Source organism: Ursus arctos, unplaced genomic scaffold (assembly GCF_023065955.2).
Source record: "Ursus arctos isolate Adak ecotype North America unplaced genomic scaffold, UrsArc2.0 scaffold_34, whole genome shotgun sequence".
NCBI lineage: Eukaryota > Metazoa > Chordata > Mammalia > Carnivora > Ursidae > Ursus > Ursus arctos.
The window spans coordinates 12,894,530-12,919,958 of NW_026623030.1; the positions used below are offsets into that span (position 1 = coordinate 12,894,530).

Sequence of the window (25,429 nt, forward strand, 5' to 3'; positions counted from 1 at the left end):
CCCACAAAGCCTAAAATAATTACTCTCTGCCCCTTTGCAAAAAGTGTTTGCCAATTTCTGATTCAGAGGATAACTCCTTAACCACATTCCTGCTAAAATAAAGCTGTAGGAGTCATGTAAATTTCTGGCTCTTTAGGCTGGTGGGGCAATTCAGAGGTGCCATAGATGAGAGTTAACCCAACTACAGGGGTCTGGAAGGTAGCACCTAAGAGCTGGGTCTAGCCCCCCTCAATTAGCTTCTTCTCATTTAATTTTATGGTATAGTATGTGTTTCTAAGTCTTGCTGGTTAGAGGCAGATGGTGATTGGTAATTGCAAGCTGCTTCTTGCTGCAGTGCCAGCAAAGTCTGTGTGGTCTTTTTGCAAATCATTGAGCCTGATGTAGGAGAATGGTTCTTGAAGAACTGGGGCAGCTTTGTTTCCCAGGGCATATTTGGTTTATCTGGAGGTATTTTTAATTGTCACAGCTGGGAATAGAGGGTGGTGATGGGCTGGCGTTACCAGCATTTAGTAGGTGAAAGCCAGGGATGCTGCTCAACACCTTATAAGACACAGGATAGTCCCCCCCCCCCCCACCCCACAGACTCACCTGGCCCCTAATGGCAATGGTGCCAAGGTTGGGACACCCCATTTTAGAAGGAGTGATTTTTACAACATCCAACAAAATATTGGTAATAGAAGGCTCCATTTTGAGGTACTTGAGAACCCCATGTAAGAGGGACTGGACTGGGAGTCAGATTTTTCCTGGAGTGTCTGGAAGGCTTGCTCTTCTCTCCAGATATTTGCTGTGGGGTACGGTACAGTCCTTCTAGTCAAACACGAGTCCTGTGCTCCAAGATGCTTAAAGGGAATGAGACCAGTATATTACATGAAGAAAAATTTGGCAGCTGCCAGGAGGGGGTTACAGAGATCCAAAGTAGAGAGTGAGAGAGATGGATTTCCTTTGGGAGCTGGGGTGGAGTGAGTCAGAAGACGTTTTACTGAGGGAGCAGCATTTGAAATGGCCCTGAAGACTGATGGGTTTTTAGCCTGTGGTTGTAGGGAAGGGCACCTCAGGTCGGCGGAACACACAGACGGGATTAAATACGTGGGGTCTGATTTGGCTGGAAATGTGTATGTGGGTGAGTGGCGGGCTGCGCAGGGCCATCACAGGTCAGGGCTGTTTGTGCTGGACCCACAAGGCTCTGCGAGTTTGGTAGCTCATGGGAAGACCTGAAAGATTTCAGAGTCACAGAGCAATGGGATTAGAACTACCTTTAGGAGGAGGACAATGGAGATGGCTGGCAGGTAGCGTTTTCAGGGGAGAGGCTGTGGTCGGGGGCGTCGGGTAGGAGACTGATACAGCCTCCCCTCGTAGAACAGCTCTGACTTGGCGATACATGTGAGTCGGCAGAGGTGAGGCTACAGTACTAGGCCTCTCTTTAGAGGTGAAGCTGGAGAAGGAAGGGAGCTGTCGGATGCCCCTGAGGATTGAGCCTGGGCCCTTAGAAGGTTGACTGTCCCACTGACAGACACAGCAAAGGAGGGTTGGGGTGGCAAAGGGTGGGCCATGGTAAGGGAGGGCACTTGACAAATACTCACCCATTTGTCTCTAATTGTGTTCTCTCTCTCCCACTTCTTAGTCTCACAGGAATGCTTCTGCCTTCCTTGCTATTTCTGTGGAGATTTTTCTTTAGTGTAAATCTGTGGTTTGAGTCACATGCTGGAGCCATGTCTGTGGTTCTGGGGATTCACTGTGAACGACGGTTTCCTATCAGCCTTGGTGTGGGGTGCAGGAATTTGCATGGCTCTGATAGAAGGCAGCCCACACGAGACTGGGCTGGACTCCTTTAGCTCTAACACCAGGGACCACTGGGGGATCACGTATATAAATAGCCTTAAAGCATTTTGTTGTTTTGTTCATTTTCACATCTCCTGCAGGTGTCTGTGGACCAGACGGCCACCCCGGTGTTGGACAGCACCAGTTTGGGGGTAAGCACAGGCCAGTCTGTGGACAGAGGCAACAGCCAGACCTTTGGGAACTCCCAGAACTCAGGGGAGCAGAGCTTCCCCTCGGCAAACTCCAGTGACAGCAGGTAAGATTCAGAATGGCTGAACTCATGCTCCTGGGCACTGGGGATGGTCTGGCCTCAAAGTTTGTGGATCCTGGGAGTCCAGAGTCCCAGGCCCACATTGTGACTCAGCTGTGAATTCTGCGTGGAAGCCACGGGCACTCAGGTCTTAGCAGCACCAGTTTGATGGGGCTAAGGATCTGTGCCCTGCCTTCCTTACTGGACGGCTAGCAGGTGCCCACAGGGACACAGGAGAGTGTCAGGCATTGTGCAGGAGTGGGCTTTGGGAAGGGGGCCTGGACCCAGTCTGTCCTGTTGAGTGTGGCACCTGGTGTGGCACCTGGTGTGTGACTGCGGACAGCCAGTAGCTACAGCTTGAGGAAATGAAGGAACAGCAGATGAGTGGCTGGTTGTGCCCGACCGTGGCTGTCCTTTTCCTGTTCCTGAGTATGCAGAGGAAAAAGAAGCTGCTTGGACCTCATTTACTTGAGAAAGAGCCCTAGCTTTTAATGTGATTTTTCAAATCTGAAAAACTTCTTTTTGATTTCCTTCCCAGCTGTATTAGCCTTATAATATTCTGCCCAGTCTGTTCTGGTTGCCTCACTGTACTACTGACTGAGCAGTCCTTGGTGAAATGGTCTCAGATTTGACTTTTGCATGCCTTCATCTGAGAGCAGAAGGCTCCCTGCGGCAGCTCACCTGGCTGGACCCTGCCAGCAGCCACCCACTTTCCTTTCTGTCACTCGGTCTGCCTGTTTTACCCGCCTCTGGTGCAGGGCACCTCACTCACTCTGGCCAGGAGGGAGGGGGATCACTTCAGAGACAGCGGGCAGCCTGGACTTCTCTAGTCCCTTTTGTCCCCCCAGGCCCATATCAAGCCCGGCTGATTTTTTGGCTCTGGACGTGGAGGAGATTGGAGGGGCTGCCTAGGGAGGGGAGTACATTTCTCTGCTTCCTCATTGAGCAGCAGGCTTTGTTCTGCTTTTGAAGGAAAAAGGGAACTGGGGATTCTTGGGCTGGAGATGAGAAGACCAAAAAGGACACAGATCAGCACCGATGATGAAAATGACAAAGAACAGGTCCCATTGTGTGATAAAGAACCAACTAGCAGTTGGTACTGCCTCTGGGAAATGGGCTGTATCGAGGAGCTAAGTTCTCTGCCATCGAAGATGTTCATGCCGACGGGACGGCCTCTTGTTCAGACTCTTGTAGTGGGGACTCAGGCATTAGAAGGAAGTTCACTTGCAGGGGTCTTCTTCACAGGCTTTTGAAAACCTGAGATTCTGAAATGCTCCACTGAGTCCTGGACCAGTGAGGAAGAACACAGGCGATAGGTGGTAGAAAGATCTGGGCTCTACATACAGGCAGACCTGGATTCAAACGTGGACCCTGACACCTCCCAGGTCTTTAACCTTCCCCTATTCCTTTAACCTCTCAGAGTTTGAAGAAGTTGATATTGTTGCTATTATGTTCAGTATTGTTTACCATTCGGAGCTTTGTGGGTATCAGCCCTGCACTCAGTATTTTACATACAGTAACCTCACAATAATCCCAAAAGATAGGAGTAGTATCATCCCTGTCTTCAGATGAGGAAACTAGAGTCCCTCCAGCTGGCAAGTGATGATACTGCAGTTCTCTCTCCCCTGCTCTTACCAGGTTACCTAGCGTTCCCTGGTGAGGTTAAAAGGTAGGGAAGGCCTTGGGGGTAAGACCAGAACCATCCAGGGAGAGCTCTTGGAAGTAGTTGAAGCATTATTAAAATGGGAGATGCTTATTAAGGGAAACAAGTTTGGACACAAAACCACTTTCTTTTTTTTTTGTCTTAATGTGTATGCTTTGGAAGTTAGGAAGCCCCCGTGAGACATCCCTAGGAGGTAGCGGAGCAGCATTTGCTTCAACGCCTTCAGTGTCAGTGTCATCCTTGGCCTCCAGCTCTGTAGGAAGTAGAGAGAGTGGTTCCTGAGGTTCGTGCTCTTGACCGCACCTGTGCCCCCTTGCTTTGCTGACTGCACACTCTGTTTACAGCTCCCAGCAGCTGGCAGCAAGCTCCTTAACCTCATCCTCCACCCTCACGGAGATCCTGGAAGCCATGAAGCACCCCTCGTAAGTGGTTCGTCACGTGTAGGAGTGCAAGGGCAGGTGGATCTCACAGCCCCAAGCCATGGTGATGCTCACGCAGTGTGATTTGGTGGCTTCATAGCTGATGTAATGTTCACCAGCTGTGAGACCTTGCATAAGTTACTTGACCTCTCTGAGCCTTTATTACCTTGTGTGTAAAATGGGATACTTGTGGTTAAGTCACAGGTTTGGTATAAGGATTAAATGAAGTAATTATGTAAATTACCTAGTGGTAATTCTCTTGTCAGATCCTTCTTCCTTCCTCTTCTCCTTTTCCCCCATAATACCTCCTTTTGTCCTGTCTTGCAGATTCTGTGGGTTTAGGAATAGTGTAGAGAAATTATACCATGCGGAGCCTTACTTCAGATATTAAATGCTCTAGTGGGAGTCCCTTCTTTTTCACGTTCTCTTTCTGCTTGTTGCCACCGTGCACACATACCCTGCTCCCTGCCCACCACGTTGCAATTCAGGACAGGAGTCCAGCTGCTCTCGGAACAGAAGGGCCTCTCGCCATGCTGCTTCATCAGCGCGGAGGTGGTGCACTGGCTGGTGAACAACGTGGAGGGCGTCCAGACGCAGGCGATGGCTATCGACATCATGCAGGTGAGACAGCACGGGCCCGCAGGACCGTCTGCTCAGGCCCTGTGAAACCAGAGCCAATCCCTGAAGCAGCTGTCCTTTCTAGTAACGAGATCTGCTGGTTGTGGTGAGCCTCTGCCTTTAGTAACTGTGAGGCCTGTCTGCAATCGATGAACGCACAAGTCTTGATTTGAAAGACACTATACCTTGACTTAAAAACCCGGCAGAATTTATCATCTGAAATGCTCTGGACGGAGTCTGCACTCTTGAACCTTGGTGGAGTCTGTGAAAGATTCCCAGGGAATGCCTTCCCTCTGGCCTCGAGCCCCCATCTCCCTCCGGTCATTCCCAAGGCTCTGCCTCACGGACCTTCTGGCACTCTTTCCTTACTCTGTCAGAGCACTTAGCACAACAGAAGGAAGATTCTGCCTATCTCATTTCATTGTCTCCCACCTTGGCCAGGCTCCTTGAGGGCTGGGCTACCTACCTCTTTTTTCTTTCTTTCTTTCTTTCTCTCTCTCTCTTTCCTTCTTTCTTTCTTTCTTTCTTTCTTTCTTTCTTTCTTTCTTTCTTTCTTTCTTTCTTTCTTTCTTTCATATTTTATTTAATTATTTGTCAGAGAAAGAGAGAGAACACAGGCAGGGGGAGCAGGAGGCAGAGGGAGCAGCAGGCTCCCCGTTGAGCAAGGAGCCCAATTTGGGAATTGATCCCAGGACCCTGGGGTCACGACCTGAGCTGAAGGCAGACACTTAACTGACTGAGCCCCCCAGGGGCCCCTGGGCTACCTTTTGTCACCCCATTTCCATATCCCCATGCTATTTGGCACATGGTAGGCACCTAGAAAACACTTGTTAAATTTAATGACACTGTTCAGAACTGGAATTAAACTGGAGAGGAGAAGAATAGGAAGGGTCAGATTGGCTGATGTGGTTCACACTGTCCTGTCCACACAGAAATCAATACCATTTGCTGACCAGCAGGCTTGTCATCCCTGAAACGTAAAATCAGTAACTGATTGGAATAAGCATGCAGTCATCAGTTCTCTCTTTGAGGGTCTCTTAGGCGGTTTTGCATGGCCTTTGCCCTGTTAGTTATACTTCCATCTCCCTGAGAATCAGGTTTCCTTGTTCACACAATAGAATGCTTCTACAGCTGTTAAAATGAATGAGCTGGAGGGACATGTATCAACGTGGAACAAATGTTCGAAGCATGATGTTGAGTGAAAATCCAATATACAAAATGATAATTGTATTACTTGCTTTATTTAAAATTTAAAATCTCACAAAAATACCTCATTCTCTATCAATACATGCATGTATAATGAAATTATTAAAAACACGTATGGGAATAACGTTCCACTAACCGTTTATTTCTGGTGAGAGAGGAAGAGGAATGGGACATGGGAGAGTCCACAGAATGTTTTGTTTTGTTATTTAATAGAAAGATCTGAAGTCAGCATAGCAAAATGTTAAGGTTGTTGACGTTGTGTGGTGGTATACCTGGATCTTCTTTATACTTTCCTGTATGTTTGAAATAATTGATGATACTATAATATGCACTTGCATCGTGTAATATAATTTATATCCAGAGCAGCATTTATCATTGAGCCATCATCATGGCTGATGGGGGGTGAAGAGTAGGGTCTCCTCAATGTTCCTGTCACTTCCTTGACTCCAGTGAACTGAGGGCTGCACCTCTAAGATGTCCCTCCCCAGGAATTTCAGAGTTTCAATGTCTCTCCTTCTAGAAAATGCTGGAAGAGCAGCTCATCACACATGCATCTGGTGAAGTCTGGCGGACCTTCATCTACGGCTTCTATTTCTACAAGATTGTCATGGACAAAGAACCTGACCGAGGTCAGAGATGAGGCGAATGCTGTGGCCCACAGGGGCAAGTGTTTTTCCTGGTGGCTTGCTTTTTCAAATGATGGTACTTCTTGAGTTCCTTATGTGACTTTGTATTCTAAGTAGACAGATCTGTCAACTTCCTGAGCATTTGTACTTAATTTAAGCATAACCGGAGTGACAAGTATTTCTTAAGGGTATGGTATGTTCTTGGTCAGAACAGCATGGATGGAAGATAAACCAAGAGGCCAAAGGATCTGGTGTGAGGAAATTCCCATGGGCCATTTTTTGGTTACTAATTTTAATTATAGTGTCCCCTCCCCCGCCCCCATCCAGTGCAGGTGGTTCTGAGTATAGACAGGCTCTAATCTGTAACTTACAGCACTTTTTACTTGCTTGACTCCCATTTCTTACCCCAGAAAGACTATCAAATCCTAGCAAGTTTTCTAAGATACATTTTAACTTTTTTTTTCTTTTAATGAGAAAACATAATTCCCAAGAGGGGACCCATTCCAGCAAGGTCAGAGCTGGCTCACATGGCACTAGAGGCACCCAGGATTCAGAGCCGCAGCTCCAGTCCACCCAGAGCCCATAGGGACCTTGGCTGGAGTGACTCCCATCCTGCAGACAAATGGCTTCTCAGCCTCTGGGTTTCGGGAATCATACATCAGATGAAGCAGCGAGTGCCCCTTCACTTTGCTCTTTTATCCAAGAACGTGTCAGAAGTGGATCTGTGCAGGTTTTTTCCCTGGTAGCCACTATCGTGTCCGTTGCCACCTCTCCCCTAAAATCCTACTTGGACCAATAGGTACCTATTTTACCTTCAAGTAGGAAAATAAAACAACCTGGTTACTCTTATCTGTTCTGAAATTAGAGGTACGAAACTGAGGATAAAAAATCTTTTTTAATTGAAGAAAAGTTCACGTCACATCAAGTGAACCATTCTGACGTAAACACTTCACTGGCATTTTGTACGTTCCCGGTGCTGTGCAAACACCACCGCCCTGTCTAGGGTACAGATCATTTTCATCACCCTGAAAGGAACCTTTGTGTTATTAACAGTCACTGCCAAACTCCTCCTCCCCCCTGCCCCTGGCCACCATTGATCTGCCTTCTGTCTCTAAGATTGGCCTATTCTGGGTATTTCATCTAAGTGGCATCCTATAACATGTGGCCTGTTGTATATGGCTTCTTTCACTTAGCATCGTGTTTGCAAGGTTCAGCCTTGCATCAGTAAGAAAATGAGCATCTGTGCTGAGGGTACTTTCTCTCCCCTTTGCTTTTCCCAGTGGCCATGCAGCAGCCCACCACCTGGCACACGACGGCTGTGGAGGACTTCGCCAGCTTCCAGCGCAAGTGGTTTGAGGTGGCCTTTGTGGCCGAAGAGCTTTTGCACTCCGAGATTCCTGCTTTCCTCTTGCCCTGGCTGCCCAGCCGGCCAGCCTCCTATGCAAGCAGGCACAGCTCCTTCAGCCGCAGCTTTGGAGGGCGGAGCCAGGCAGCTGCGCTTTTAGGTAGATGCTTGGCCCAGATGGGGCCTGGGGATGCGCTGGTGGGTGGCTGAGAGAGAGTGGCAGTCAGCCGAGGGGACAATGCCACGTGGACCAGGATTAGGGCCACCGCACCTGTCATACTGGTACTGTGTCCACATGGAGGGCTCCTATGCTAGCTCCTACTGACCGAGTAGTTCAAGCTCATTATTGTCCCAACCAATAAACAGTGTCCAAGAGCTCTCAAATGAGGGCACAGTGCTAAACCTGCATGAATAGGAGAGAATAGACAATGGGGTCACTTTTCCCAAGAAGCACCCAGACTATGGGGGATGTGAGCTGGTGCTCACTGCTGGTTTAGTACCTGCCAGAAGCCCTCTCAGGACTTACTGTCCTAGGATGTCAGAAGAGGAAGGAATCTCAGAGGCTATCCATTCCAAACACTGAGGCCGATCATGAATCTTTCCTCCGCCCTTCCTCCCTACATGTGCTCACCACATCAAGGGATGTAAACTAGGAGTGTTCACTCCTTTCCTTGGTTCCTGCAGCTCCAAGATAGGGGTGCACACCCACTTATTGAATGGTGGTGACCTCCGGTAGGAAATGGGACCTCTGCTCTCAAGGACTGGAGTGGTGGGTTGGGCTGTAAATGTCTTTAGGCTATGCATGCTCTAGGCCAGGTGTCATGAGATTTACCTCAATGGCAGGTTGGAGAGATCCTAAAAATCCTCTAGAAGGAAGGAAGGAACTCCAGGGAAATTGTACCTTCTACTTAGTTTGCCTGGAAATGCCCAGCGCATTGGAATTCCTACCTAGCTGTTAGAATGGAGATGTTAATAGTCATCACAGTTTCCAGATCCTCAGATTCACTTGGATCCAGATGTGGCTTTGAACCTCGCCTTATACCCTCACCCAGCATGCCCAGCACTGTGTGTGAGAACTGAGGGGGGCATGGAGAAGACAAAACTGTGAAGAGAGTGGCTCCTCTTTCCCCCAGGTAGTCATGACTTACCCTCTTCCTTGTGTTGCATTTCTAACTCTGTCCCTCCTTGAAGTCTTTTGGAAACAAAGAGGCCACCTACTCCTTACCCGCTAGTTACCAGTAGCACCCCCACCACCACCACCCAGTGTGACAAAATACCTCCTGACATTGCCCAATGTCCCTGCTTACTCCTGAGTTAGAGTTACTGCTTCTGGAAAATGCTTAGGAACTGTCCCCTTTGCATCATCATCCTGGTTCTGGAGGCTATCTTGACAATTTCTGCGTGAACATCCTCATTTCCAAAGTCTTTTCCTTCAGCAGGCTGGTAGAAACCTCTCCTGTCAGCCATAGTCCTAAGCTCAAGGTGAGATTCAAATCATTTCAGTTTAGCTTTGGTTCCTAATTATTTCAGAAAAATTGCACTTAAAGAGGAGCAGCATATGGAAAAATAAGTCATCTGTCGAAAACTGAGGGAGAGTAAGGAAGAAGAGAGGATTTATGTCTTTAGCAGGTAGTTTATCAAGCAGGTGTCCTTCGCCTGGGGTTTGTACATGGGTGTTAGAGGGTCGGCATTGATTCTGAAACCGGACAAACTCTCACGTGTCTGCATATTTTCTTGAAGTTATCCTTTTATTAGCTTTCCAGTGTCTCCCATGATTGTAGTAGAATTTCACTCCTCTGCTTCTTTTCCCATCACCCCTTGCACAGGAAGTGGGTTTCTTATCCTTTGAAACCCGACATGCTGGTATCACTGCTAATTCTATCCAGCAGCATCCCTCAGACCTCGGTGTTGGGATATGAGCTACTTCTTCCCAGCTTTTTTTTTTTTCAGGTTAGAATGTAGACTTTTGCTGTGTCATTTACTTAAATGAGAAAGATGCGTTGTCTTTGAATTGGACTGTCCTCAGTGCTGGCTTTTTGCCTCAGAAAAAAAAATTAACATGATTTATAGGGGGAAGAAGGCCTGTATATCATTTATGACCTGCTCCCCTCTTCATTTTGATGTGTTCCTTTTTAAACATTTCTTTCTTTTTTTTTTTTTTTTAAAGATTTTATTTATTTATTCGACAGAGAGAGAGACAGCCAGCGAGAGAGGGAACACAAGCAGGGGGAGTGGGAGAGGAAGAAGCAGGCTCCCAGCGGAGGAGCCTAATGTGGGGCTCGATCCCGGAACACCGGGATCACGCCCTGAGCCGAAGGCAGACGCTTTAACCGCTGTGCCACCCAGGCGCCCCCCTTTTTAAACATTTCTGATTCTCAACTGGAAATCTGTTTTTCTCAGCAGAAAGCTGTTTTAATATTCCTGACAGGTGCCACACAGTCCTGTCTGCCCTGGCGCATGGTGGCTCTCACTTCTCCACTCATGTCATCGTGTGTGGCTGAGCTGTGAAGCTACAGGGGCATCTGAGACCCGGGGAGAAGCAGCACCGTGTCCCTTAAGCCCACTCACACACCTTTGACTTCTCAGCTTTTTCTTGATAACCCCACTGGACCTCAGGGTCAGAAGAGGCTGCCAAGCGCCTCAGTCCAAACCCTGACACGTGAACATTTTCCATTCCACTCCTAATAAGTGGGGAGCCAGCTGCTCCTTGAAAACTTCCCCCAACAGGGCACTCACTCCTGCGACTGCTCTTTCTGTCGGTGGGCAGCTCCGGTTGTGAATGTCGATCTCTCGTGCCCTACCTGAGCCTGCAGTCTCTTCTCCTCCAGTGGCTCTGGTGCCCGTCCCCAGGTCATTGTTAGCCCCCTCGCTATGACCCGGGTGAAGGACCCTCAGCCTGCTCCTCCCCTGGGTTTGCCCGTGTGTACTGGGACTCAGTGTATCTCACTGTCCTGTTCTTTTGCAACTAAGGAGTGATTCAGAGAACTCGCTGAAAGCTGCAGCTCAGCTGGGACTTACACCTTTGTCAGCATCGTTAGCTGCTGGCAGCATCCATACTGTCGATCTCACCCCTGAAGTAGTGAAAGCTAGTGATATCTTGAGCCTGTAAGCACTTGGCTGAACAGGACACTTCCCTGGGCTTCCTCAGACCGGTTTGTTCTGAACTGAACACGCCAGATGGGAGAGAAAAGATGTGCGAGGTCACCGCTGGTGTTTATCGAGTGCCCTTTCTTTTGTGACCCAGGCTTTTCTCCTGGGGAGGAGTACACTGTCCAAGACCAGAGAGCAAAGCTTTCTTCCTTCGACTGGGGCTGTTAAGTAAAAGGCTACTGTGGTTGGGCCATGAATCAGGAACACAAGGCAGAGACAGAAACTAGTTCTGATGAGACGTTTCGCGTTGGAGCCACCATGTTCTTTAGCCTGAAGTGTCACAGGTGGCTCAGCAGTGTCCATGGGAGTCACGGACAGGCCTCAGGTTGAGCATTGGTGAGCTTGTAGCTTAAATGGGGAGGAAGGAATAACAGGAGAGTTGCAAGTGGGGTGGCTATGGGAGAAGGCAAAAGGGGGAATCTGCGACCTCCTGCCAGCCATGTTTTCCCTGATCCTCACCCCTCCTCCGGGAAGCAGCCGGGTGGGCACCATCTCAGTTTGCAAACGAGGAACCAAAGCAGGAGAGCTGAAGCAATGTTCTCAGGGGCACCTGGCTCAACGTTTGCCATTTTGCATGTTCTGGTTCTGAGAGCATGATAAGCTATATACCCAGCAGCTGCGTATCAGTCCACCCGGGTGCCGTTCAGCGTCCTGACTGTAGCTCCACTGCTGCCCGTTAAAATCGCTGACTCAAGAGCCATTTTATCCTTGTCAGCGATAAAAGCCACTCAGGGCTTCTACCTGCAAAACCCAGAACTAAGCGGACGGCTTCAGATAAAGAGATACCTTTGGATTCCTGGGGGCAGGGGAGAATGAGGAGCTGGAAATAGTTTGTAGAGACCCTACGTAGGTCTGGCACTGCCCAGTCAGGCAGAGCAGAGCCCTGATCTTTCCGTTACTTCTGAGCCTCTTTCAGGCCTTTAGTCTGGTCAGGAACTTGATTGACCCGTCCTTAAACCATCCCTATCTGGGGTTGAGTAGGATTTCTGGGCAGGAGTTCCAGAGAGGATGAGCTAGTTTGGCACCAGCCTAAAATCTGAGCAACACACAGTTGATGGGACAGGGTGTTGAGCTTCATTACGAAGTTTCGTTTCTGGAGAAAAAATTGTAGATTTTTTTTTTTGTCTTCCTGGGTTGAAACCAGAAAAGCAAGACTTCCTCCTCACTATGGTCTGGGCTGTCTGTCCCATGGTGTCCCTTTGTGGGTCACTGGAGGGGGAAGGTCTGGGGTTCAGCCTGGCTGAGGTTCTGACTCTGATCTTGGGCAAGGCATTTCTCTCCTCCATGGGCTGCTGTTTCCTCATCTATAAATGAAGGAGTTGGATCCGATTAGGGGGAGGCAAACTGTGGCTTAACCAAGTCTGGATTACCATCTGTTTGTTTATTTGTTGTGTAATAAACTTTATTTTTAGGGCACGTTTAGGTTCACTGCAAAATTGAGTGGAAAGTACACAGGGTTTTCATATCCCCCCTGCCTAAGCACACTCGCATCCTCCCCCACGGCCCGTGCCCTGCACCAACCAGAGTGGGGCAATTGTTACCATCGTCGAACCTGCATTAACAAGTCTTCACCCTGGGTCCCCCGTTTACATTCGAGTTCACTCTTGGTGTTGTACATTTTGGGCTTTCACACATGTGTAATGGCGTGTATCCACCATGATAGTATACAGAGTAGTTTTACTGCCTAAAGATCCTTCAGGTTTTGTAAATAAAGTTTCACTGGAACACCGCCCGGCCTGTTCATTTACATGTCTCTGGCTGCTGGTGCACTGCGATGGCAGGGTTGAATGGCTGAAACAGAGACCGCATAGCCTGTAAAACCCGACAGGTTACTGGGCCCGTTATGGGAAAAGTTGGCTGACCCCTGGACTAGATGATTTTCATGAAGCTTCTAGAATCTGTGATTTTCTAGTAGGTGATTCAGCAGTTTTATATCTGGATGCCTAGTTGTTTGTTCTTCCACCTCATCCCACTCCTTCTTTCCCCTCTCTCTCCTGGGGCCCCTCCAACGTGCTGACATAGCTGCCACTGTCCCAGAGCAGAGGACTGTGACCCTGGATGTGGACGTGAACAACCGCACAGACCGGCTGGAGTGGTGCAGCTGTTACTATCATGGCAACTTCTCCCTGAATGCGGCCTTTGAGATCAAGCTCCACTGGATGGCCGTGACCGCAGCAGTCCTTTTCGAGATGGTGAGAGCCTCCTCGTGTTGTAGTCAGGGCCTTGGCTCACCTTGCCGAGGGGCACAGTGAGTGCTTGGTAGAGATTCATGTCACTTTTGTTTTTTCTTAGTTCAGGCTCCAATAACCTTTCACCTGGACTGTTTGGAATAGCCTTGTAAACAAATTTAAACACAGTAAAAAATTCATACAGTTGACAAGGAGCTAGGTCAGGGTTTCTCAGCCTTGGCACTCTTGGGATGGATAACTCTCTGTTGTGGGGGGCTGTCCTGTGCATTGTAGGATGTTGGGCAACGTCTGTGACCTCTACCCTAAATGCCAGGAGCACGCCAGTTGTGACAACCAAAAATGTCTCCAGATATTGCTACATGTCCCCAGGGAGGAGGAATATTGCCCCCAATTGAGAATCCTTGGTCTAGAGTGAAAAGTCAGTCCCTCTCCCACCCTTACCCCGTTCCCAGGGACTTCCATCTAAAAGTAACCACCGGGAGGTGGGTGGGGGTTGGGCTAAATGGGTGATGGGTATTAAGGAAAGCACTTGTGTTGAGCACTGGGTGTTATATGTAAGTGATGAATCACTAAATTCTACTGAAACCAATATTACACTATATGTTAACTAACTAGAATTTAAATAAAAATTCTAAGAAAAAAATAACAAAGGTTACAGGCAACCCCTTGGGGCACCTGGCTGACTCAGTCAGTAGAGCATGTAACTCTTGATCTCAGAGTCGTGGGTTTGAGCCGCACATTGGGCGTAGAGATTGCTTAAAAAAAAATAAAGTCTTAAAAAACATTTTTTTAATCAATAAATGAAAGCAACCACCCTACCACTTTGTTGAGTATACTTCCAGAGATAGTATGTGCATATACAAAGCTTTATTATCTTTTTTTTTTTTTAAAGATTTTATTTATTTATTTGACAGAGATAGAGACAGCCAGCGAGAGAGGGAACACAAGCAGGGGGAGTGGGAGAGGAAGAAGCAGGCTCATAGCGGAGGAGCCTGATGTGGGGCTCGATCCCATAACACCGGGATCACGCCCTGAGCCGAAGGCAGACGCTTAACTGCTGTGCCACCCAGGCGCCCCTATCTTTTTTTTTTTTTTTTAACAGATATGGTAGCTTGGAATACTGTAGTTGACCCTTGAACAACAGAGGGGTTAGGGATGCCAAATCCAAGTATAGCTTTTGACTTCCCAAAAACTTAACTACTAATAGCCTACCGTTAACCTGAAGCCTTAAGGATAACATAAACAGTCGATTAACACATATTTTGTATATTCTCTGTATTATATACTGTATTCTTACAATAAAGTAAGCTAGAAAGAAGAAAATGTTATTAAGGAAATCATAAGGAAGAGACAGTGTATTTACAGTACTCTGTTCATTAAAAAACCCCACATGTAAGTGGACCCATGCATTTCAAACCTGTGTTGTTCCAAGGTCAACTGTATTTGCAGTCTGTTTGGTCCTATTACCTACAGATCCTCAGTATCAGTATAAATAAGTCTGCCTTGTTGTGTTTTTGTTTTTGTTCTGCTTCATTGTTTTTAAGGGCTACAGAATGTTCTGCTCTTTGTTTGTATCATTGGTTACTTAGCTTCCGAGATCAGACCAGATCGGGCGCGTTCAGGGTGGTGTGGCCGTAGACCATTGTTTACTTAACCAATCCCCCGTCGGTGAACATCACCGCCTTTAACTCTAGCTCTCAACAGGTGTGGGGGGAGTGTGTGATTTTGCCCCTGTGGGAGCATTTGGTAATATCTGGAAACATTTTTACTTGGCACCAGTGGTGGACGAGTGCCACTGCATGTAGTGGGGAGACAGCAGGGGTGCCGCGCATCACCCTATAGCATGTCGCACAGGACAGCTGCTACGAGGAAGTACCCAGTACATGTCACGAGTACTAAAGCTGAGAAGCCGTCTTTTAGTTGGTCTTCTGCCTGTCTTTGGTCCTCCTGGTCGGCCTGGCCGGTCTGTCTAATCGGGTCACTCACTGCTCGTGCTGAGAAGCCAGCCCGGCCACCCGCATCCCCAGTCCCAGTGTCTGTAGAACAAACGCTCCTTTAGCCGGGCTCTCAGTATCTTCCAGGGGCCCTCTTTAACCATCTTTGCAGTCTGCCACTCCTTTTATACACTCTCCCCATCAACCCAGAAGAGTGTTTTTCTGTGGCTTTAATGGAGTCCTGCCCTCCTCCCACACTGGTGCAAGCATGTCATCGCTTTGCTGAGAGCAGCCAGAAGGTTCAGAAAGGCTTGACAGAAAGCTAGGAGATGACCAAAGAGAGTGAGCACAGCATCAGCTGTTAGTGTATTGTTTTTCTATCCAGGGCTCAGAGGCCTAGTTTTGTCCCACAAGGCATGATATCCCAGGGAAGAGATTTGTCTGTGTCTCTCTCTGCCCAGCCCCAGTCTTCCTCCGCATGGCATTAGCGCCTCTGTGGACCTCTACCCTGGAACACTGGAACATTCTCAAGGTCCAAATCAAATAAGATGCCCAGCGGGACACCTGGGTGGCTCAGTCGGTTATGCGTCTGACTCTTGATCTTGGCTCAGGTCTCAGTCTCATGGTTGTGGGTTCAAGCCCCGCATTGCAGTCCACGCCGGATGTGGAGGCTACTTAAAAAAAAAAAAAAAAAAAGACACTCAGCCACCTGTCCAGCTCAGCTTGCAGAGGACACTGGCTCTTCCCCAGCTAGTCAACACTGGGCTAACCACTCCCTCCAGGCAGAACTAACCCTCTGACCCAGTAGGCTAAGCCTTCTCCTTGGAAGCCCTACCAGATAATCCTATCTCAAACAACACGACCATAACATTCATGGACACACACATATAGTACCGTTTGGCAGGAGGAAGAGTATTTATCTCCCTGGGGGAATATAGTAACTGTCTTTTCAAAGTACACTTTGATACCAGTTCATGTAAAACCCACTGAAAGCTGCTAATCTCTTTATCATTACAGTTTTGACCCTTGAACAACATGGGTTTGAACTGCATGGATCCACTTATACATGGATTTTTAAAATATATATAAATAGAGTACTGTAAACGTATTTTATCTTCCTTATGGTTTTCTTGATAACGTTTTCCTTTCTCCAGCTTACTTTATTGTGGGCATATAGTATCTATGTTAACAAATATGTGTGAATCAGCTGTGTATCTTATTGGTAAGACTTCCAGTCAACAGTAGGCTATTAGTTAAGTTTTGGGGGAGTCAAAAGTTATACTCAGATTTTTTACTGCATAGGGTATTGGTGCCCCTAAACCTTGTGTTGTTCAAGGGTCAATGGTATTTTATTAAGTTTTTAGAAATCTCTAGTGTAGATTAATTATTATTTTAAGGTAATGTCCAAATTTGTTATAAATCACATTTTATTATGTGATTTTATAATATGTAGTGTTTATAATATTGTAATATATATTTATAATATTAAAATAGGACATATTTTAAAATATTATGTAAAATAAAAAGAGCTTTAGAAGTTATTTTGGTCAGGGGCATGTGGCTGGCTCCGTCTGTAGAGCTCACAACTCTTGATCTCGAGGTTGTGGGTTTGGGCCCTGCTTTGGGTGTAGAGATTACTTAAAAATAAAATCTTTAAGAAAAGAAAGAATGAAAGGGAGGGAGGGAAGGGAAGGGAAGGGAAGGGAAGGGAGGAAGGAAGGAAGGAAGGAAGGAAGGAAGGGAGGGAGGGAGGGAGGGAGGGAGGGAGGGAGGGAGGGAGGGAGGAAGGAAGGGAGGGAGGGAGGAAGGGAGGAAAATTATTTTGGTTAAACAGAGATCTTGGTTTTGTTGTTGATGTATTGTTGTTATGAGTGTTTCTGGGAAAAAAAGCTAAGAGTGGTCCCCTTCAATTTTTAATGTAATTATATTTAAGTCAAGTTATAGCTCAAACTGTGTGTGTGTGTGTGTGTGTGTGTGTGTATTTTAATATTTATTTATTTGAGAGAGTGAGTGAGTGAGAGAACGAAAGAGAGCATGAGCAGGGGTAGGGGTAGAGGGAGAAGCAGGCTCCCCACTGAGCAGGGAGCCCAACTCAGGACTCAATCCCAGGACTCCAGGATCATGACCTGAGCCGAAGGCAGATGCTTAACCGACTGAGCCACCCAGGTGCTGCCCCCAAGCTATATATATATATTTTTTTAAGATTTTATTTAAATATTTGACAGAAATAGAGACAACCAGCGAGAGAGGGAACACAAGCAGGGGAGTGGGAGAGGAAGAAGCAGGCTCATAGCGGAGGAGCCTGATGTGGGGCTCGATCCCATAACGCCGGGATCACGCCCTGAGCCAAAGGCAGACGCTTAACGACTGTGCCACCCAGGCGCCCCCCCAAGCTATATTTTTTTGGAATAACATTTAACACAAACTCATCTGTATGCCAGAGACACATGCATCTTTTTTTTTTTTTAATATACATAGTTTTATGGTTCAAAAAGTATCTTAAGACATAGAAAATCGCCACTGTTTCCCAAGGAAATGTTACTGATGGGGAGGTTTGTCTTGCTGCCCCAGTTAACCTTCGTTCAGAGTCTTCGGACAGACAGCTTTTGGGAGTTTGCCGGAGAGTGGCTCTCATTCCGCCAGGTCAGGGCTTATCGCTTTTGGCCAGAGGCCACCATAGTCATCTTGCGCCCTGCATCATGTCCCTTCCAGCCAGCCTGAGTGGATTGTTTTCCTATTTGATACTTTGGGCTTAGTAAATTTTTGATAAAGGACAAATTTAGAAGGACTTAACTTATCTCCTGTGACCTTCCTCCAACATCCTATAGAATGAGAAGGCCATTTAGGAGGCAAGAAATAGCTCTCTCCAGTCGCTTCCTTCCAGAAGAAACACTGAAGTTGCAGAAGCTCGGGCTGTGAGGAGGAGCCATGTGCTTAACTCACAGTTTTTCAAGTATTTGTCAGAGGAGGTAAAACTGTGCTATTTCCTGCCCAGAACCTGTGTGGAGCCAGTGACCATGAATAAATGAACGCGCCGATCAATATGTCAGCCGCCACGGCGGCGGCTTCACTCCTTGGGAAGTATTTTCTCTTGTCCGAATTCAGTTGGAGATGACACTGTTTCTGTGCTTCCCTCCAGGTCCAGGGTTGGCATCGCAAAGCCACTTCCTGCGGCTTTTTGTTGGTCCCCGTTCTGGAGGGTCCCTTTGCGCTGCCCAGTTACCTGTATGGCGATCCGCTTCGAGCCCAGCTCTTCATCCCACTCAACACCAGCTGCCTGCTCAAGGAGGGCAGTGAGCACCTGTTTGATAGTAAGAGACACTCCCCTCTGGACGTTCTGTCTCCACGAGTAAGACCCCTCTCCCCCAAGGCCACCTCTCTAGGTATCGAATATCGAATCCATGCAGGCTAGTGCACAGAGGCAGGCTTTGGACAAGGGGTCGGAAGGATCTGGGTTTCATGCTGGTTCTTCACTTAGTGGCCAGGTAACCCTGGACAAGTCACTTAATGTCTTAAGTTCCTTATTCCTCAAATGAGAGCATGTAAAGTTTAACGCTGCCTTGCCAACTCAGGAAGACCCTCGTGAGGCCTGGAGCAGATGGTGGGTGGGAGAGGGTGTGATACACTGTAAATCACGAGCAGCACTGGTGTTCTCCCCACATGCTCCTTTCCGTGCTCCAGCCTAACTGGCTTTGGGCTCTGGGAATTTGAACCTTATGGGAGGCTTGAATCTGCTGTTTCATGAAAACAGGCTAAAGAAAGGGTGGCACTGAATGCAAAACAGGGTACAGCGTCCTATTGTGCAAAGCTGTAGTGTGTCAGCACCTGGAACACGCATGGGACTCGAGTCCCGCATCTCAAGGAAGACAGAGCAGGAGGGGGCTTGGTGGAGGACGGCAGGACTCTGATGATCGCCCTTTCCCTGGGACGGGGTTGTTGGGGTTGTGGTCCGACAGGAGCAGAGAGCGGGCGGGGCTGCCCTGCTGCTGCACCCTGGCCCAGGAGATCTCTGAGGGCAGGTGTAGGACAGATCGACGGCAAGTCTTCTTACTTCACGCAGCACAGAGCTTTTTATCACCGATTAATTGCCCATTTCGATGAACACATAAACAGCTCCTACAGAGCTCTCGGTGAGCTCACAAATGACCTTTTTAAAAGCAAAAAGTTAGAATTGCTGCCGATATGTCAGTAGCCCTTTCGTTTCTCAGATACAGAAATTATAAATGTGAAAGGAAGAACTTTTGGTGTGAGGGAATGGTTTCTTCCCGTGCCCATGTAAGTCTGTGTCGTGGTAGGTAGAAGACAAGAGGCCCAGGGGGTGAGAGGTCTCGCTAGGTCAGGGAGGCCACATTAAATATTGCCGCACTTTTCCTGTGACAGGCTGCCCTGGTGGTGCAAAGAGCTTGTGTTCCAAAGGTCCACCTGTATGCTCTTTGTTCGCATCTCAGAAGACATTTTTATATAGTCAGTGTTTACAGTGATTTTTGGGGTTCGAGGCGGGTCCCACAGAGCCACTGGAGGCCATAGGTCCCGTGATCCGTAGAGTTGACAAAGTGCTGTTCTCACACACACACACACACACACACACACACCTTCCCGTTTAACCTCCCGGTGGCTGACAGAGGACCACTGCAGCCCTGAAATGCCACATGATTATATTCGTATCTGATGATTTCAAGTCAGGCAACTGCCTCATGCTGCTGTTTTTAATATGCTCAGGAGACACTTCCCCCACACCAGCCAGACTCTTCTGGGGTTTTCCACCTTCACTGTCACAGCACAGGATTGCTGGCAAGGCTGGCATTGGAGGACATTTTTGTATGAGCTGCTGGTTTTCCCTGCCTGTTGTAACCCAGGCTTCAAGACCAGCATCCTCTGTTGGTTGCCATGGTTACAGCTGAAGAAAGGAGTCCTAGTTTAAAGGAATACGGGTTTGAATCTAAAAATCAATTTTCTTCTGCGCTGCTTTTCTTCCTGTTATCTCTCCTTCCAATAACAGTGGATTCAAAAGCTTAAAAATCTGACAAGGAATTTGCTGTGTGTGTTTTTACCTATTAAAGCCAAAGTCTTTTTTCTTGTTTGCTCTCCAGTTGCCTAGAGCCCTCAAATGTATTCTAGATAGAAAATTCCAAATGTAGAGAGAGTAGAGAGAGAGCCCCTGTTCTTCAGGCTGTCTTGTGCATTTGCTCCTTCAGCCCTCAGCTTCTCAATCCCAAGAGCAGCGCTGGCCCGTTGCCTGTTGCCGTGCGACAGCCTGCCTCAGCCCTCCACCTCCTCATCAGCTCTTGGTCCTCACACCAGTTCTGCAGAAGGAGCGAGGCTGGAGCCATGATGTGGGCGATGGAGGAAGGCACTCGTCTGCTCCCCTGCCCTCCCCAGCCCATCACTTTTCCAAACATAATTTTTATTTATTTTATTTATTTTTTCATTAGAGAAATGCAAATGTTTTCTTTTCTTTTTTTTTATTTATTTTTTTACTGTTTTTTTATTATGTTAGTCACCATACAGTACATCCCTGGTTTCTGATGTAAAGTTCGATGATTCATTAGTTGCATATAACACGCAGTGCACCATGCAATACGTGCCCTCCTTACTACCCATCACCAGTCTATCCCATTCCCCCACACCCCTCCCCTCTGAAGCCCTCAGTTTGTTTCTCAGAGTCCATAGTCTCTTTACTTCAGTTTCCCTACCCCTAAAATGGAGCTTGTACTATTGTCTTTCCTTGTAGGGAAATGGAAGATGGGTAATAATTTTTTTTTCTCCTTAGAAGCCGATAACATGCATTTAAAGCTTATCTTTTGTTTGCATTTTAATACATGTTCCTTTCCACTTTTGGCATAGGAAGTTATTAGAATGAGTCTTACCTCAAGTTCTGGTAGCTCACACCGGTTGCTGAGGACTCCTATTCAGTGCCTTTCTAGACCCTGAGAGAGCTTCAGGGAAGGGGTGGGTGAGAATGCACCTTTGTTCCTTGGGATGGAGGCTGGTCTCTCAAAAGCAGGTAATGTGAAAAGGCAGCGCTTAAGCTCAAGGGGGGAGGAATGGCCACCAGAAGTGAAGGGTACAGAAAGCCAGACCCAGGGAGAATTACAAACCTTGGGATCACACCCTGGCATTTGTTCTTTTTTCTCCTTTCAGGTTTTGAACCAGAAACGTACTGGGATCGAATGCACCTTTTCCAGGAAGCCATTGCACACAGGTTTGTCCCTTAGCCAGAGGGCATGATAGGAGGGTGTCGGTGACTGTGGTGAGTAGCAGTTACCAAACCCAAACCCACTCTGTTTCATTTCTGGGGAAATGGATCTAGTTCACCCAAGACCAACCACTGCCCATACCCTACAGGACCTTTTGCCTTGGTTTCAGAGATAAGCATTACCCCTCCAGTTCCTGGAGCTGTTGTTTTTCAGACCACATTACCTTCTTCCAGTTGAAGGGAAAGCATAGAGCTCCCTCCTTAGCCTCCAACAAGACCTTGAGCCAAGCTGTCCAGGAGATGACATGAGAGGAAAAACTGTAAAACGCTTCAAGAGCCCCTTGACAGTGCTGAGAAGATAATGGGGGTTAAAAGCAATAGATAAGTCCGTAGGTATTTACTAGCACTAGGATATATGCCTCAGGGAGGGGCTTCCTTGGGCTTAGCTGCTTACCCCTCAGGCCAGTGCAGCTTTGTCTGTAGAATGCACCACGCAGTGTTCATCTGCTGCTTCGTGTTAACCGTGGCAGAAGCAAGTCCTCTGTTCCCACTTCCGTAACCCTCTCGCTGCACCGTCTTCAGTGTCCTGCCATCTCCTTATTCAAGTGTATTCGGCTGTTACCACCCCACCTTGCACCCGCTCCCGCCCCCGGCCCACCACAGCCAGACTTCTTTCTTCCAGCAAGAGAGGGTGCCGACTGGGGGCAGAAGGTGGGGAGCACAGTGGATCCGTGGCAAAGGGTGTCGATCTGGGAAGCAGACAGGCCTAGCTCACCTCCGCCTCCACCAGCATGTGGCTGAGGAACTGTGAGCACGTTCTGGAACTGCTTCACCTTCATTTTCTCACCACTCACTGGGTTGTTGGGAGAGTTCTTTGGAGTTTCGGCACCTAGGAAGCCCTCGGTAGACAGTGGGTATCATTAGGAAGACCCCAACCAACGGATGAGTTTATAAGCAGGTCTGACGCTTCCCTTGGGTATCATTGGGTGGTGATTGGATTTTGCTGGCTAGATGTCACTCGGGATGTAGCCTTTCGAGTTTTTCATGTTTTCTGTCCCATCCCTACGAATCACTGCGTGGACTCTGCTGAGTGTCCCGGCCCCTAAACCTGTGCTCCCTCCCCCACCCAGACCCACCATCTTCATCATATCTCCCCCCACATTCTCAAAACCCCCACCCCTTCCCACCTGTCAGTCTTGCTCCACCACCAATTCCTAGGTCCTTGCTCTCTGAAGCCCTCCTTCGCTTTTTCCCAATACACTCTGTCTATCTGTTACACTAATCTAGGGGCCCCTGGAGGGCAAGGGGATGCATTTTTCTCTTTTGTTTCCCTTTACAGCAACTAGCAAGTGCCTTTCCCAGAGTAGCTTTTGCACAGAATGGAACTCTAGGTTGCATTGTGGCTCTGAAATGAAACATTAGCCCACCCATAAGTTTCATCTCTGAAAGAGTTAGAAACCAGTCCAATAAATAAAATCTTAAGAAGAAGAAGGAGAAGAAAAACTGCTCCAGCTTCCCCGGACCCCGCTGCTGTGGCTCCCCGGCTCCTCCTTCATATTTGTCTTGGTGGGATGGGTGCCCCCCGCCCCCACCCTCACTGTAGTCCTGGCTCCAGTGCTCCCCAAGTGGACAGTGAAGGGGCCAAGCACCATGTGGTTAAATTGCTGTTTTAAAATTAAAGGTCTTTCCTGGTGACCTAAGGAAGAAATGAGGCACGATTCTGGTCAGGCTGATCGCGTGCTGAGTAAATAAGCAGACTTGGTTGAAAAGTAGAGGGAGAGAATGGCAAAATCCAGAGCTATCCCTACACATGATGGAATCAGCCTCTAGATGATGGGGCTTGCTGTGCACGTTAGCTGATCCATTTAACTTGCATATTTGACTTCATGTGTGCTGTGATAAATAATGATTGTCAGCCGGTGTAAAGCTGGTAGCTTACAAAGAGGACGCAGCGAAAGGAGACAGGTGTTTTACCTCCTTTAGTTCTGCCTGCATCACTGCCTTGATGACAGAAACCTCTCAGACTCGGGGCGGAAGCCACATCTGTTAACACGTCCTTTTCAGCACTTAGCAGGTAGAGCTGTAATAAATGTGTATGATGGAAATAGAAAAACCCGGAATAGAACAAACCATAGATGAGAAGCAGAATCGAATAAGTCATAGATGAAAAGTGGCTTCTCCTGCCCATTTCTAGAACACAGCGATGCAGAGACCCCCAGACTCAGTTCCTCATTTTTAAGAAGAGAATTTCAAGTAAGATCATTCGTTGTATTTCAATTCAGAGCCTTTTTTGAGAACCTACTATGTGCTTAGCTGGGAAAACTAAGGGAAAGGTGTGGCTAAGGTGAATTAAGATAAGGACCTTCCCCCCTCTCCTTATGTGGGTGGGCACCCAGCACATTGTTGGACCAGATGCGGATTCCAGGGAGAGGCAGAGAAGAGGTATGGGGTGGGACAACGTGACAGCGCCCAGAGGAGGGTCTGACAGGACAGCTGGGGGGCATGCAGGGCAAGGGGTGGCAGGCAGAGACAGGGCTGGATGTGGAGTGCAGCTGGTGAGAGGACTCTCAGCCACCTGGAGATGACAGGAGGCCTAGAGGGAGGAGGTCTGGTGAGGGTAAAAACGAGCAGCCTGAATGTTCCATCTTGAAAGAGATCTTTCCAGGTCCCTGTATCTTAGGCTGTCAGAAAGTCCTCTTAGCCACATTTGCTCCCCCTGTCCCTTTAGCTAAGGAGGCCCTAATCTGTTGTCTTCCTGTCCTCCCTTAGGTTTGGGTTTGTGCAAGATAAATATTCCGCCTCTGCTTTTAACTTCCCTGCTGAGAACAAGCCTCAGTACATCCACGTGACAGGTGAGACACTCCAGGCAAAACATGGGGCAGGTGGGTCCCTGTGACGGGAGCCTGTACACGGGGGCTCCTCCCTTTGACCGACCCTATGTCTGCAAAGCCACCCCAGCTGCCCTGGGGGCCCTCCTGGTGGCGGTGACATGGGGCCTCCCCTTGCTCCTCAGGAACAGTGTTCCTGCAGCTGCCCTACTCCAGGCGCAAGTTCTCAGGGCAGCAGCGGCGGCGGCGGAACTCCACCAGCTCCACCAACCAGAACATGTTCTGTGAGGAGCGCGTTGGCTACAACTGGGCCTACAACACCATGCTGACCAAGACATGGCGCTCTAGTGCCACGGGGGATGAGAAGTTTGCTGATCGGCTGCTCAGGGATTTCACGGACTTCTGCATCAACCGCGACAACCGGCTGGTCACGTTCTGGACGAGCTGCCTGGAGAAGATGCATGCCAGCGCCCCGTGAGGCCAGGCCGCACCTCGGTTTGAAGCACAGGGAGGATTCCACTCTTGCTGTCTGTGTCCAGTAGGGGCAGTCGGGCTCTGGGTGGCGGGCGGCAGTGCCCCCGTCGGTGAGTGGGGGCCACTGCTACTGCTTCTCCCCCCCCCCCCACAAGATGTTCTTCCCCTCGAGGAGAAAGACTTGGGAAGAAACGAGCTCTGAGAGCAGGTGGGAGGCCCAGATGGTCCGTGGGAGGACCTCAGTACTGGTGAGGGGGGCAAGCAGCCCCCATGAATGTCCTTGGAGAGGGGGTGGCTCCCGCGAGCATCCTTTCCCTCCACCAGCCGTGGGCTTTTTGGAGCCGCCTGCCGCTTCCCGCCGGAAAGTGTGCACAGGATGTAAGATAATTTTGTGAAATAGTGTACCATAGGCTCACACCAACTGTATATACCTGTACATATCTGAGGCAGGAATAAAGTGCCACATGCAGCATCTCCAGCCCTCGCCTGGTTCCTGGCAGCAGTGATCCCATCCTCGGCTGGGCAGTCGGGCCCCATCACCAGGGACATAGTGGCAAATGAGGCAGCCACAGAAGGTGAGGAGGACTGTAGAATTCACTGTCTTGGAGAGTCTGGTTGTGGGTTTACTGAAAGATGTCTTTTTACAGGCCCTTGAGCAAGAGCAAAATAGTTTCTTTCAGGCCTAGTGAGCAGAACACATAGTACCATGTGCA

At 48.4% G+C, this 25,429-nt stretch overlaps 1 protein-coding gene across 20 annotated transcripts in view; it reads left to right on the forward strand.

Moving 5' to 3' along the window:
* Positions 1–25,194, forward strand: part of DEPDC5 (DEP domain containing 5, GATOR1 subcomplex subunit) — a 120,248-nt gene extending 95,054 nt beyond the window's left edge. For 18 of the 20 annotated variants that reach the window (XM_057305777.1, XM_048221361.2, XM_048221359.2 and 15 more), the window contains 10 exons: positions 1,920–2,074; positions 4,076–4,153; positions 4,639–4,771; positions 6,495–6,603; positions 7,881–8,105; positions 13,118–13,287; positions 18,358–18,529; positions 21,360–21,420; positions 24,184–24,266; positions 24,428–25,194. In XM_057305777.1, coding sequence (XP_057161760.1) covers positions 1,920–2,074; positions 4,076–4,153; positions 4,639–4,771; positions 6,495–6,603; positions 7,881–8,105; positions 13,118–13,287; positions 18,358–18,529; positions 21,360–21,420; positions 24,184–24,266; positions 24,428–24,720 — 1,479 coding nt within the window. In that variant the 3' untranslated portion in view covers positions 24,721–25,194. Of the gene's footprint in view, positions 1–1,919; positions 2,075–4,075; positions 4,154–4,638; positions 4,772–6,494; positions 6,604–7,880; positions 8,106–8,930; positions 9,079–13,117; positions 13,288–18,357; positions 18,530–21,359; positions 21,421–24,183; positions 24,267–24,427 lie in introns of those variants that run through there. The other 2 variants (XR_008956989.1, XM_026484896.4) reach the window with 2 other exon arrangements.
* The last annotated feature ends 235 nt before the right edge of the window (positions 25,195–25,429 follow it).